The sequence below is a fragment of the Malania oleifera genome, chromosome 7 (genome assembly GCF_029873635.1).
Source record: "Malania oleifera isolate guangnan ecotype guangnan chromosome 7, ASM2987363v1, whole genome shotgun sequence".
NCBI lineage: Eukaryota > Viridiplantae > Streptophyta > Magnoliopsida > Santalales > Ximeniaceae > Malania > Malania oleifera.
In genome coordinates this window covers 51,692,566-51,707,249 of record NC_080423.1, presented here as the reverse complement: position 1 = coordinate 51,707,249, position 14,684 = coordinate 51,692,566, and the positions used below count along the sequence as shown (strand labels likewise).

Below are 14,684 nucleotides of genomic sequence, written 5' to 3'. Positions count from 1 at the left end.
TTCATCAACGAGGCGGCATCTTCGTCGTCGAATCCACCACACAAATCGTTGACGAGGCCTTGAATTTTGTCAACGAGGATTTCTTGAGAACCTGCCAAAACCCCTCGGCATTCTCTTGTCGACGAGGCTCTGAATTTCGTCGACGAGGCTTTGAAGGACTTCATCGACGAATGTGATCCTTCGTCGACAAATCCAGTTTTTAAAGGTTTGGGTCTCTACAATGTATCACTTAGTTAAGATCTATGATAGCCAACATGAAAAATAAACAAGGTCCATTGACAAGTGTCGCTTCAGCTGCATAGATTCATCAATTAATGACATGTTAGTTAGGCTAAGTTAGCCTTTCCCACTTCAATATTGTAGGTATTTGCAATTGAATATAATTTTATGCCTTGTAGAATGAAAAGCATGAATTTTGGATGTTAATAATTTCCTTTATTAAACAAAGAGCATTAAATTGTTTTTCAAACATCATCTACGCATATACTCTTTAACCTTTATATGAAGTATGTAAGACAAATTGTTGCTAAAGAATGTCAGTAGCCTATCATATCGAACTACGTTTGGAGCTTATGATACAATAGATTTGGAAGAAAATTCTAGGATGATGACTATAAGAAATGGCAGATCTATTCACTCTATCAATAATGGAGCTAGATCTGGTGTATCATAAGGGATTTTCCTTTTCTATTGATTCCTACGGATTGGACATGCTCAAGTGCAAATCCTCTATTGCAACACTAAAAGGAGTTGCACTAAATTGGTCTTTAAGTCCTTCCCCTAGTTTAATCAATAATTCTAATTAGTTGCCCAAGATGTTTGAGGCTTATTTATTGTGTTGTAGGAAGTACAAAAAAATATTATCAACTTTATGATTTTCTTACAAATGCCAAATGAGTCTTTAAGGGATTATATTAAAAAAAAAAAAAAAACAAACAAAACTGAACATAGAGGTCTACCAAATATATTAGGCACTTGGTAAGACATGAAGATTATAACATTTATAGTTGGGTTTAGGAACTCTAAGTGTTTTTTTTTTTTTAATCCCAAAGGCCTCACTAGGTGACTTCAATAAAATGTTGTAATGGGTGGAAAAGTATGTCCAAGCTACAAAGCAATAAAAGACTCAAAAGGAGGTCTTCTACTCATATATTAGGAAAATGAAAGAGAGACGAGAGGAGTCAAAACCATCAACTCCAATGGTTCTTGCAAAAAATAATCAAAGGAGTGAGAAAAGTCAAGGAAAACCTACAATTATTACACCTCACTCCCTATAAAACCCCCTTCAAAGATTTGAATGCTAATGTGGGAACATAATAAGTTGAGTTGGCCACCAAAGACGAATTTTAGGTCATACAGAGACAACACTAACAAATATGATCATTTCTACCAAGATCATGGGCATAGACTCAAGAATTATAAAACCTTAAAGATAAGATAGAGTGCTTCATGAAATGAGTTCATCTTAAAGGCTACGACGGGTGTAAAACTAATGAATGCTAAATCCACAAGGATGAGATAGAGCGCTTCATAAAAAGGGGTCATCCCAAAAGATTTGTGATAAGAGATAGGTTAACTAAGGACCAAGGAAGAGATAGGAATGCTATGATAAAGAATCAACTTACTAGAGGTATAGTCCATGACATCTTGAGTGTCCCATCAACAGAAGAAAGTATAGAAGGGTAAGGATATGAAGTTAAGCATAAATAATCAATGATACATGAGCAATACGTGGAGACCAACTTCCTCAATAGTAGCTCGAAGAATGTGTTATCTTCATAATGACGCTTTGGTATTGGTAATCATTTCAATGATTACTTACCAAATTGAGAATAGGATACTAGATGATAGTGGAAGCTTAAAATATGTGATTTTTTTACCACATCGTTAAGATGAATATTAGCAAGAAGTGTTTAAGACTAAAAAACAACTATTATGGTTAACATTTTGGTCGGTAAGCTCCATATGTAATATGAGCATGGTTGGCTAGCCTAAACCATAGGAGAGCTGCTAGATGAACCTACCATTTGTTTATAAGATTTCCTATAAAAGTAGGATTGATGAAGTTCGAGTAGATTATAGTACAACTCGATAATGTTAGATTCCTTAAATGAAAGTATGGGTTGTGATAATGGAAAACTAAGATTTTGGGGAAGGCAAAATAAGATTTAGGCAAGGCTTAGTAGAATTCGATGAGAATTGAATTCTATAGTTCGATTAAAACCAAGATTTTGGGGAAGGCAAGATAAGATCCAGGTAAGGCTAAGCAGAATTTGATGAGAATTGAATTTCCCAAAACCAAGATTTTGGGGAAGGCAAGATAAGATCCCGATAAGGTTGAGCATAATTCGATGAGAACTGAATTCACCAACTGAATAAATATAGTTTGGTTAAAACAATTTGGTGAATATTTGGAGTTTAATCAGTTTGGTTTGCTTTTTGAAAAAATTTGGTGTTTAGTTATCTTTTGGTGTAAAGTAAATTTTGTTTGGTTAACCGAAATAACCGATTGAATTATATATATTATAATAATATACATGCAATATATTTGTAATGCGTGTGTACTATTTTGTAATTTACCAAAATTCAAAATAGGCTAAAAAAATAAAACCCCCTAACCCCTCTACCCCCTCCACCCTATCGGCCTACTCAATTAGCACATCCCTCTCCTTCAACAACATGTTGCATCAACATTGTCAGAAACCTGTCACTAGAATCACCATGGCTACCTACTAATTCCCTCTCGAGTCTTAGGTTCCTTAATCAAAACTCATATTCTCATTACTTAGAAGAGGAAAACCCTAACTCCAAACTCCATTCGCTCTATTCCTAATCTTCTCGTTTTAAGTCTTAACCTCTCCTCTCTCTCGTCTCCATTTCCAGTCTCCTTCGGGCTTCAGCTACTTTAGGCCTCCAGCCTCTACCCTTATTCCTCTCCTTTGATTCTTGAGTCTTAGCCTCGCTACATTGTCATTCTCACCTATTTTTGCATCGTTGCGTCACTATGTTGCTCACTTGCCACTAGCCACTCACCATCACCAATTCATCAATCATCTAAAGCATAAAGGTAAGGTTTTCTCTTTTGGCTAACATTAGCTAACCTAAATTACCCAAAGAAAAAATTGGTTGGCCAATGTTTGGTTGCACTCTTTTATTCAGTTTGATTTGATTAAGATGTATAATTAATCAATTTTTTTAATGAATTCACCTTATTCACCATACTAACCAATTGCACAATCCTAGATCCAAACATCCTCTATAATTAAGAACTAAATAGAGTCGAGATATACTTCAAGAAAAAAGAACAGATGCCCTATATGAGATTAGAGATTAAAAAAACTTATATGATCAAACTAGTTGAGATTCATTAATAATGTATTTAGATGGTTAGCAGCAAACATGCTTGACATTGACATGGAAGTGATAGTGCATAGGTTGTCACCAAACCTAATTTCCAACCTATCAAAAATGGAAAAGAAAGCATGTGTTTGAGAATATTAAAGCCACTAATAATGAGGTAAATAAGTTGAAAAAGCTTAGATATAACTATTTGGACTGTTTGGAGTATAATGTGTATGCCAACGACAAGTTAGTCAAGAACTTTGCTGTAAAGACATGCATAGAAGTGATAGTGCATAGGTTGTGTACAAAACTTGCATTGACAAGGAAGTGATAGTGCATAGGCTATCACCAAACCTAATTTCCAACCTATCAAAAATGGAAAAGAAAGCATGTGTTTGAGAATATTAAAGCCACTAATAATGAGGTAAATAAGTTGAAAAAGCTTAGATATAACTATTTGGACTGTTTGGAGTATAATGTGTATGCCAACGACAAGTTAGTCAAGAACCTTGCTGCAAAGACATGCATAGAAGTGATAGTGCATAGGTTGTGTACAAAACTTGCATTGACAAGGAAGTGATAGTGCATAGGTTGTCCCCAAACCTAATTTCCAACCTATCAAAAATGGAAAAGAAAGCATGTGTTTGAGAATATTAAAGCCACTAATAATGAGGTAAATAAGTTGAAAAAGCTTAGATATAACTATTTGGACTGTTTGGAGTATAATGTGTATGCCAACAACAAGTTAGTCAAGAACCTTGCTGTAAAGACATGCATAGTTGACTTGGAGGAAGCCTGGTTGCAATTGTGGTGGTTCATTGATGTATTGACTACTCAATGCCTAAAGTGTTTTTAATATAAACCTGATTGATGCCTTTGGTAGGATGATGAGATGCTCAATTAAGCCTAGAAAATTTAGCATTCAATGCAAATCTCAAGTAGCTATGAAAGCCATATTATGTAAAATATCATTAAAGGGCCAATAATATAATATAAATTAGTAGTTGAAATAATCCTACACCCTTTGTAATAGAGAACATGGGTTGTAGACATCATTCCTACATTATAAAGGAAGAATTAATTCTTATATACTTATATCTTAATAGGAATTTCTATATCATAAGTCGAATACCTCACAAAAATGTGCAAAACCCAAGCTACACTAAGGTATGCAATCTAATCAAGTCCCTCTACTCACAATATGCCTAAGCAATTTTACCAAGATAGACATCAAAAGCCATTTTTGGAACTCCTTCAAACATGAATTCATTTTGTAGGTCTTGGAAGATATCACTTGCTAAGGAAATCCATACATAGTAATATGCTCAAATTTTTAAAGCATTGTATGTGTGTTTACCTAACACTAAACATCATCAAAATAATCTTACCTTATTTTATTGGAATGTTCATACAATTATCTGGTATTCTCTATTTACCTTTTCTTCTTTTGACAAATAGATGTATTGTGATTAAATTACTTGTAATATAAAATTTATAATATATAGCTCAAATTAATTCCTTTTTTAAAAAAATTTTAAAATTTGAAATGAAAATATGGCATCTATTGAAGGAAAAGCTTGTTAAGGATTTGTTTGATTTACAAGGTTTTTCAACATTGCTAGGAATGAGATGTCCATCTTAATTCCAAATTTATTTTGAGGCCAAAAAGTAATGTGGCTGCAGTGTCACATTTCTTGTGAAGGAAGGATTCCTATCAAATATAATAATCAAGTTCTTGTTATGCCCACCAAGAGAAACTTACATGAGGATCTCACTCCCATGCACATTTTTCAATTTTTGGGCTAAATTGTCTCCACTATTTTAGCCAACTAGATATCAATGCCCTTATATTAAAATATCATGCACTTTTTATATTTGTAATAATAGACTAGATATCAATGCCCTTATACTATAATATCATACAATATTTATATTTGTTATAATAATTTATTATAATATTAAAAATACAAGGCAATAGAAATGAAAATAATTTTATTATAATGTTATAATAATGTAATATAAGATTAACTTATATTGTGTTATATTATTAATTAGATATATTTTTCCTTTTATATTCTTAAAATGATATAATAATGAGCTTTATCTTATAATATATTACCAAGACACAAATATTACAATATTAAAAATATGAAGTAATATTATATTATGTTAACATAATATAATATTACTTCATATTTTCAACATAATATAATATTGTTGCAATATAACATTATTGAGTGTAATGCCTTAAAATATTATAATATTATAGTAGAATGCAATATATAATAAATATATTTTATATACTATGAAGAAAAGACTATTCTTCAAGTGTGTGTGTCTGTGTATTGTTACATAAATAGATCAAGAGTATTTTATTAATCTTATTTAAATACTTAATAAGATTTCTATCCTAAAACAAATACAAACATGGGTACCAAGTGCGAATTCATAAGGATACAATAATGTGAACCAAATAAAATAATTGCATGGTATAGGCGTCACATTCCTAATAATAAAACTCTTAAGGATATCATTCAAAGGAAGCATGTTAAATCCCGCAAGCCAAATGACACCTAAATTTCATAGTATATAAGATTAACTTGTCTTATTTTTTTAATGTTAGTAGGTGGTTAATCTTTGTGAGTGTATTTGAAGTAATTGAAATATTTTTTTCTTGAAGATAAATTTTGCAATTTATCTTAACATAATGGTAGATAAATATTTTATAAAGCTATATATTTGATTTTTTATAAAATTATTGCTAAATGAAATTGAACGATATTTGGAGACGTTCCTTGATCATGACCACCTGAAAGAGAGAAGGTAATGATGACTTTGAGGACTCGGGGTGTACTCTGGGGGATCACTCTGATGCCTAAGTAAGAGACTCATTGAAAGGTTAATTGCAAAAGTAAAAGAATGAGTATCGATGAGATGATCTTACCTCTTCCCCACGTCCCCCTTTTATAGTGGTGGAGTTTGACCCTTCAGTGATTTGACATTTATAAGCACATTATTGGGCTTGCTGGAGTTACTTAAGACTTTATGGACATCGATTTAGGGATTTTGGAATATGCTTTTGTAACCACCCCTCTCTTCAATGTGGGTGATTTATTCTTCCCGTTGGTTATGGAAGGCATTTTAATGGAGGAATCAAAACCGGTCTTCCTCTTTAATGAGGATATTTTTGGGGTATATCAGTTGCCACCCCTTCAAGTTTCGAATTTTTGAAACTCATTTCCAAAGTTCAAAAACTTTGCATGTTGTTTGAAAGGTAGTCTCCTTGTTTTTTTTGCCATGCATTCATTCGAGCTGTTGAACAGCTTAACGGCCCATCCGAGCCGGTCGATCATGTTTGCATCTCTATTGGCTCGTTCGAGCTGCCTAAACGGCTTGCTGAGCCGATGTTCCTTTGTTATCAACTCATCAGAGCCATTCTCATATTGTCCGAGCTGCGTTTGTCTTGTCAGAAGCATTCTCGGCCCATCCAAGCCACCTAACTGGCTTGCCGAGCCGATGTTTCTCAATTATCGGCTCATCCATGCTGTTCCATATCATCCAACCCGCGTTTGTCTCATCCACAGCATTCTCGACTCGTCTGAGCCGCCTAATTGGCTTGCCGAGCCGTTGTTTACTTAAAAATCTGAGAAGCTGCTTTGGTTAGTTTTTTTAATCCGAGCAGCCTTCGCTTGGATTTCTTAATCCGAGCAGCTCTTTAAGCAACTCTTAATTTGAGTAGCCTCAATCCAAGCAGCCCTTAATTCGAGCAGTCTTTAATCTGAGCAGCTCCTTTAGTTGGATTATTCAATAATTGGAGCAGCTTTTCTTATTGGATTTTTATAATCTGAGTAGAGCTAACCTCTCAGACCTAATGAGTTGTTCACATTGGGTGGGCTGTTTCTTCCAACCTCATAAGCAATGCTCATCTGCTGGGCCGTTTCTTTAGGCCTTATAAGCAGTGCTCAATTTTTGGACCATTTCTTTGTGCCTCATGAGTTGTGCTCATCTGCTGGCCAGTTTCTTCAAGTCTAATGAGTAGTGCTCATCTGCTGGGTAGTTTTTTCATGCCTAATGAGTTGTGCTCATCTCCTAGGCCGTTTCCTCATGTCGAATGAGAAATGCTCATCTGATGGGAAGTTTCTTCCTGCCTTATAAGTAGTGCTTATATGCTAGGCAATTTCTTTAGGTCTGATGAGTAGTGCTCATCTGCTAGGTAGTTTCTTCATGCCTCATGATTTGTGCTCATTCCCTGGGCAATTTCTTTATGCATCAAGGGTTGTGCTCATCTACTGGGCAGTTTCTTCAGGCCTGATGAGTAATACTTATCTTATGGTCAATTTCTTCATGCCTTATGAGCTCTGCTAATATGTTGGGCAGTTTCTTCAAGCCTCATGAGTTGTGCTCATCTGTTGGGTCATTTCTTCATGCCTCATGAGCTTTGCTTATCAGCTAGGCTGTTTCTTCATGCCTCATGAGTCGTGTTCATCTGCTAACCAGTTTCTTGAGACCTTATGAGCAGTGCTCATCTGTTGGATCGTTTCATCATGCCTCATAAGCTGCACTCATCTGCTAGGCAGTTTCTTTAGGCCTGATGAGTCGTTCTCTTCTGTTAGGCAATTTCTTCAGGCCTGATAAGCAGTTCTTATCTCCTCGTCAATTTCTTTAGGCTTATTAAGAAGTGCTCATCTATTGGATCGTTTCATCATGCCTCATGAGCTGCGCTCATCTGCTAGGTAGTTACTTTAGGCCTGATGAGTTGTTCTCATCTGTTAGGCAATTTCTTCAGGCCTGATAAGCAGTGCTTATCTCCTCATCAATTTCTTCAGGCTTAATAAGCAGTGCTCATCTGTTAGACAGTTTCTTCAGACCTGATAAGCAGTGCTCATCTAATGGGTAGTTTCTTCAGACCTGATGAGCATTGCTCATTTGTTAAATAGTTTCTTCTTACCTGATGAGTAGTGCTCATCTACTAGGCAGTTTCTTTAGGCCTGATGAGTAGTGCTCATCTGCTGGGTAGTTTCTTCATGCCTCATGAGTTGTTCTTATCTATTAAGTAGTTTCTTTAGGCCTGATGAGCAGCGCTCATCCGTTAAGCAATTTCTTCATACCTAATTAGTTGTGCTTATCTACTAGGCAGTTTCTTTAGACCTAATGAGTAATGCTTATTTGCTGAGCAGTTTCTTCATGCCTAATGAGCAGTGCTCATCTGCTAGGCAGTTTCTTCAAGCCTGATTAGTGGTGCTCATCCACTGGGTAATTTCTTTATGCCTCATGAGCTGTGCTCATTTGCTAGGCAGCTTCTTTAGGCCTGATGAGCAGTGCTCATCTCCTAGGTTGTTTCTTCATGCCTTATGAGTTGTGTTCATCTGCTGGGTAGTTTCTTCAGGTCTTATGAGCGGTGCTTATCAGAGTGGCCGATTAGCCGAGCAGCGCTTGGTCCTTGCTTTGCCTCATATTTTATGCTCATCGAGTAAGCTAGTCTTCAGGCCTCATAAGCAGTGCTCATCAGTTGGGCCATTCTGCTGAGTAGTGCTCGGTCTTTGTTTTGCCTTATGAGTTGTGCTCATCAAGTGCACTAGTCTTTGGGCCTCATAAGTAGTTTTCATCAGTTGGGTCATTCTACTAAGCAGTGCTCAGTCTTTGTTTTACTTCATGAGTTGTACTCATCAAGTGAGCTAGTCTTCGGGCCTTATGAGCAGTGCTCATCAGTTGGGCCATTCTTATAAGCAGTTCTCAATTTTTATTTTGTCTCATGAGTTGTGCTCATCAAGTGGGCTAGTCTGCGGGCCTCATTGGCATTGCTTATCAGTTAGGTCATTTTGTTGAGCAGTGCTCAGTCTTTATTTTGCCTCATGAGTTATGCTCATCAAGTGGGCTGGTCTTTGGGTCTCATGAGTGGTGTTCATTAGTTAGGCCAATTGGCCAAGCAATGCTCGGTCCTTACTTTTCCTAATGAGTTGTGCTCATTAAGTGGGCTAGTCTTCGGGCTTTATGAACAGTGCTCATCAATTGGCTCATTATGTTAAGTAGTGCTCAGTCTTTGTTTTGCCTCACTAGTTGTGCTCATCAAGTGGGCTGGTCTTTGGGTCTAATGAGTAGTGCTCATCAGTTGGGTCATTCTGCTAAGCAATGCTCAGTCTTTTTTTTGCCTCATGAGCTGTGCTCATCAAGTGGGCTAGTCTTCGAGTCTTATTAGTAGTGCTCATCAGTTGAGTCATTCTGTTGAGCAGTGCTTAGACTTTGTTTTGCCTCATGAGTTGTGCTATCAAGTGGGCTAGTCTTCGGGCCTCATGAGCAGTTATTATCACTTGGGTCATTCTGTTGAGCAGTGCTCAGTATTCATTTTGCCTCATATGTTGTGCTCATCAAATGGGAAGATCTCCAGGCCTCATAAGCAATACTCATTAGTTGGGCGCTTCCTTCTCAGGTCGATTTGGCTCTTTCTTGTGGTCATCACCTCTTCTAGGTTGATTTATTTCTGGGCGTGTGTCATCAGTTCTCCCCTGTCAACCGAGGGCTTCTTCCCTAGTGAATTTAGAAAATTCCTTAGCTAGAGAGTCGTTGTCAGGGCTACTACTGCCACTGTGTGATCTAATTTTTGAATCTCTAGTGTTGCGTTGATGAAATGATGCATGAAATTCTTTAACATTTCCCTTTCTCCTTGAACAAGGCTTATCAGATGAGCCGACGTTTTTGCTATCCTTCGACTGCTGATAAAGTGTCTAGTGAATTGCTGCTCCCTAGTGTTCCCTTTTAAAGTAGCTGCAAATGCTCGACACATGATTGCATCTGGTGCACCTTGTAGTTGCATCAAGACTTTAAAGGTGTCTAGATGATCGACAAGATCGGACAAGCCTTCGTACCCTTCCAAACTTGGTATTTTAAACTTGCTAGGCAGGGGAACATTCATTACCTCTCTAGTGAAAGGCAGATCTGAAGATTTCAACAAGGACTCCCTGAAGGATGGGTTGCTGTGAGCTTCCTTCATTATTTCTCCAACTGGTCAATTCTTTTAAACCTTTCCTTCAATTCATTCGATCGTCATTCGTTAATTTGTACAATTTTTGCATCCTCCACCTTCTTTGTGGGATCAGACTTATCATCGATCTCTGGTGGGACTGCAGCCTTCCCACATGACTCGAGATCTACTTGGTTAGGGTGGGGAAAAAGTTCCTTATGATCATTTTTTTACTGTAGGATCATGCTGAACGTGTCCTCCATCCTTTTCTGGAAAGCAAGGAACTCACCTTTTGTCATGTCAGAATTGTCACGTGGTGCAGAGTGTATAGATTGGGGTGATTGATCCCTCATGGCAGGCTCTGACTTTGAGTTATTTGATGTGGTTATGATTCAAGCATTGGAAAACAAAACCTCTCAAGAAGTTCTCATAGACGGCCCCAACTATTGTTGAATGAAATTGAATGATCTTTGAAAACGTTCTTTGATCATGACCACTTGAAAGAGAGAAGGTAAGGATGACTTGGAGGACCCGAGGTGTACTCTGGGGGATCACTCTGATGCCTAAGGGACTCGTTGAGAGGTTAATTGCAACAGTAAAAGAATGGGTATCAATGAGATGATCTTACCTCTTCCCCACGTCCCCCTTCTATAGTGTTGGAGTCCGACCCTTCAATGATCTAGCATTTATGAGCGCATTATTGTGCTACAAGAGTTACTTTAGACTTTATGGACATTGATTTGGGGGTTTTTGAATATGCTTTTGTAACCGCCCCTATAATCAATGTGGGTGATTTAGTCTTCCCGTTGGTTATTGAAGACGTTTTAATGGGGGAATCAAAACCAGTCTTCCTCTTTAGTGAGGATATTTTTGGGGTATATATAAAAATATTAAATGTGCGATAAGATGAAGTCTATAATATGAGCTATGTTGCGAGTGTGACTTCTTGAATTGTCCAAGGACAAAAAGTAAAAAATGAAAATAAAATTGGAACAAAGAGGAAAGGTAAACAAAACATCAAGTGCAGTTTACTAGGGAGGATTGCAGAGTTCATTTTAATTTCTTAGGTGATGCAATTCCCTTTGGACAGTACCTAGCAATTTGCTAAGCCTAGGCAACCCCCATATTTTCATATTGTGACTAATGTAATAACCAATCTAGCCCTTCCAAACAACACGTGGCTTATCGTTGAGCCTCTTAGTACCTTCTGGGGAAATTTATAAGGACTACACAAACAAATTTCAATATTCCTTCTTATAGCACCAAAAATTATTTATTCAGATTCCTTAAAAAAAATTTAAAGTGATTAACTTCAATTGTATTATTTACAATAATCAACATATTATACATGTACAATAACATGATGATAAATGAAAAATTAGATAGAAACTTAAAGAAAACATAGTAATTGTACTAAAAAAGAGTCTTTTTTATGTTCATCATATACACCAAAGTTTTTGCACATTATATTGGTTACTGCTTCAAACTATAAAATAAAATCCCCAATCAAAAACCAATAAGAATGAAAGGGGAGGCGGAGAGAACTTATCTTTCATCGAGGCCTTAGAACCTCCCTAACCAATTTTCAAATCTACAAAACAGAAAACTCCAAATCAAAAAATTGGGAAAAAATAAAAAGAAGATATAGAAAAGAGAGAGAGAAAGAGAGAGCAAAATAAGAGAGAGAGAGAGAGAGAGAGAGAGAGAGAGAGAGAGAGCCTCACAGAACTGAGAGTAGAATAGAGAAACACAAAGAAGAAGAACAAGAGAGGGAAGAGGGAAAGAAGGGAGAAGAGAGAGAGAGAGAGAGAGAGAGCATTTGGAAAAAAGAGAGAAGAAAGGCATGGCCTTATTTAGATTGTCCTATCTATGTTTCATTAGATGATCCAAATTACACCATGCCACCAATCCTCAAACTTTGTCTAGAGCTAATCGGTGGCTACCATGTGGCAAGGTGACGTCACCTTTTGGCAAAAAAAATATATATATATATATATATATATATATAAATCATAGTAGGACAAGTGTCACCATCCGTACGAAGACACGTGTCACAAGCCCCAGTCGTTTGATCTATGTTTCTTTGGACAGTGTAGATTATGTCACATCAGCAATCCCTGTCATCTATCTAAAGCCACTCGATGGCTGCCACGTGGCAATATGACGTCATGCTAATGTCACCCTCTAACAAAAATTTTTAAAAACATAATGGTAATCTTAAAATAAAGGATAAGATAAAAAACAATTTTCCCTACATTAAGATTTGGATGGGCAATAATTTTGGATCTATTTGGTATGGCAATTGGATGAATAATTGAAAAATGCCTACAAAAATGTCGACTAGTCTTAGAAAATATACAGTATCAACCATAATAGATGGTCATTGTTTGATTATAAGGGTCACTTTCATCTTCTCAGATATAGAACATCATTTGCACTTTTGTTATTTGGAATCAAACGTAAATGGCGACAATCAATTATAACGTTTTATGAACTTTTCTCCTTGTAGATCCCTCTTGGATAAATATATACTGTCTCAGGAACTATTCCCGTCTGAAGCTTGGAAAATTAGTAATTCCGAACAGCTGTAAGTACCACAACCTATTTTCTTTTTAATGCAAGTTAGTCCATGCATGATACATTAAAGATAATTTTAAACAATTATTATATTTTGTTTTGAAATTAATAGCTATATAAATAGCGCTGGAGTGGGTGGGTGCCTTGCCGACAACATTTGCAAACCTTATAATATCCAAACAGTAAGAATGATAGCTACAGTGCCTTAACACATTCATTACAATAAATACTTTTAACTTTCTTCTGTTGATTAAGTTTTATGTTATCTCGTATAAATTTAATTGAGTTTTAAGGGTGGCGTCGACATTCCATATTAACAGGCAAGATTCCTGATTCAAGGGAATTGGGGACAAAACTAAATCTTGTAAGTAAAAGAACATTTTTATTCACATATGAGTGTGACTATTTCCCTTTGACTTTTACATGAAATTAGAAATCATTTTAGGATCAAATACATGATGTCATTGAGATATCATTTTTATAATGAAATTTAATTTACCACAGGAAGGTTGAAGGGAACTCTTTTGAGGGCACTATACCATCTAGCTTTCAAATTGACGTCAGTAACGTCTTGTAAGCGTCTAATGAAATATTGATTGTCATTTATTTCTATTTCTCTGTGATATAAAGAATCATTTTAGATCATTTATGTAATACTTGATCAGGAAGCGAAAGGGTGGACTATATAAGTGAGTTATCTACTTAATTCATCAGGGGTCTAACGAATTAACTGATTTGTAAGATAGATCGCATGCTCATTTCCTTATTTATTCAATCGAATACTTTTTTGCTTACTATGTTATGTTTAGTATTAATGTTAATTTATCACATTATTTTTTGTTTCTTTGTATATGCACCATTGTAATAGAGTTCTTACGAAATGCATTGATCTCTGGAAATTATTCCAATCTAATATCGGAGAATGTATCAAATTCTACAAAAATTGTAAGTATCTTTAGTAATTGTTTTCCTATTTTATGGTGTTTTTTTTCATGGCCATCGTTCTCCTTTTCAGGGAATCTCAGTTTTAAGCAACTTAGATAGGTCAAAATCCAAGAGCACTATTCATTTGGAAGTTCTCTCAATTACTGTGTAAAGATTTTTGTCACTCCCTCTAACTTTCCTTGTTGAGAGATTTTTCTTTTGGCATTTAATTGCTACACAACCACAGCACATTACACACACATCATTTTGTGATTCCACCGCATGGACAGATTTCTCGGAAATAATAGCGTGACCGGTTACTCTTCCCCCTCAAATACTACGTGCAGAACCTTAGATACCATGTAGTTCTCTGAACCTTCCAAGATTACTATAAGAAATTTACTTTAGACATATTTGTTTCACAGGGCATTTTCTAACCCCTAAGTATTCTTACTTGAAAGAATGGATCAAACAATTGTGTTAAAGCTAAAGTCAACAATGTCGCAACATGAAATGGCCATCTTCCTATGTGAAGCTCAAAGCTATGTTAGTCGCTTAATTGGTTAATAACCGCTATTTATGCTTCGCATTAAGCAGTTTCCACGGAGTCGTCCCTACACAGACTTTGGCAATTGTATTCTCTTATCTCTTATCCTTTTTACGGTTGCCACACACCATTGCAATAAAGAATCGACATGGTACATGTGATCCTAGATTGCGCAATTATGACTTATGCTTTTATATTCAATGTACACAACCATATATGACTGTTAAACACTTTTTTCTTTTATTTTCTTCCTTACATTAAAAATATATATATTTTAACAACAATTTTTTGTAATGAATGCTTGTTCTCTGTTTTATGTTCAATGAATTTATGATT

The 14,684-nt window shown here is 35.9% G+C and overlaps 1 protein-coding gene across 1 annotated transcript in view; it reads left to right on the top strand.

Moving 5' to 3' along the window:
* The window catches only part of LOC131160837 (probable LRR receptor-like serine/threonine-protein kinase At1g56130), a 41,928-nt gene extending 34,947 nt beyond the window's left edge, over positions 1-6,981 (top strand). The window contains exon 6 of the mRNA XM_058116717.1: positions 6,666-6,981. Within this exon, the coding sequence (XP_057972700.1) occupies positions 6,666-6,981 (316 nt within the window). The remainder of the gene's footprint in view (positions 1-6,665) is intronic.
* Positions 6,982-14,684: the final 7,703 nt, after the last annotated feature.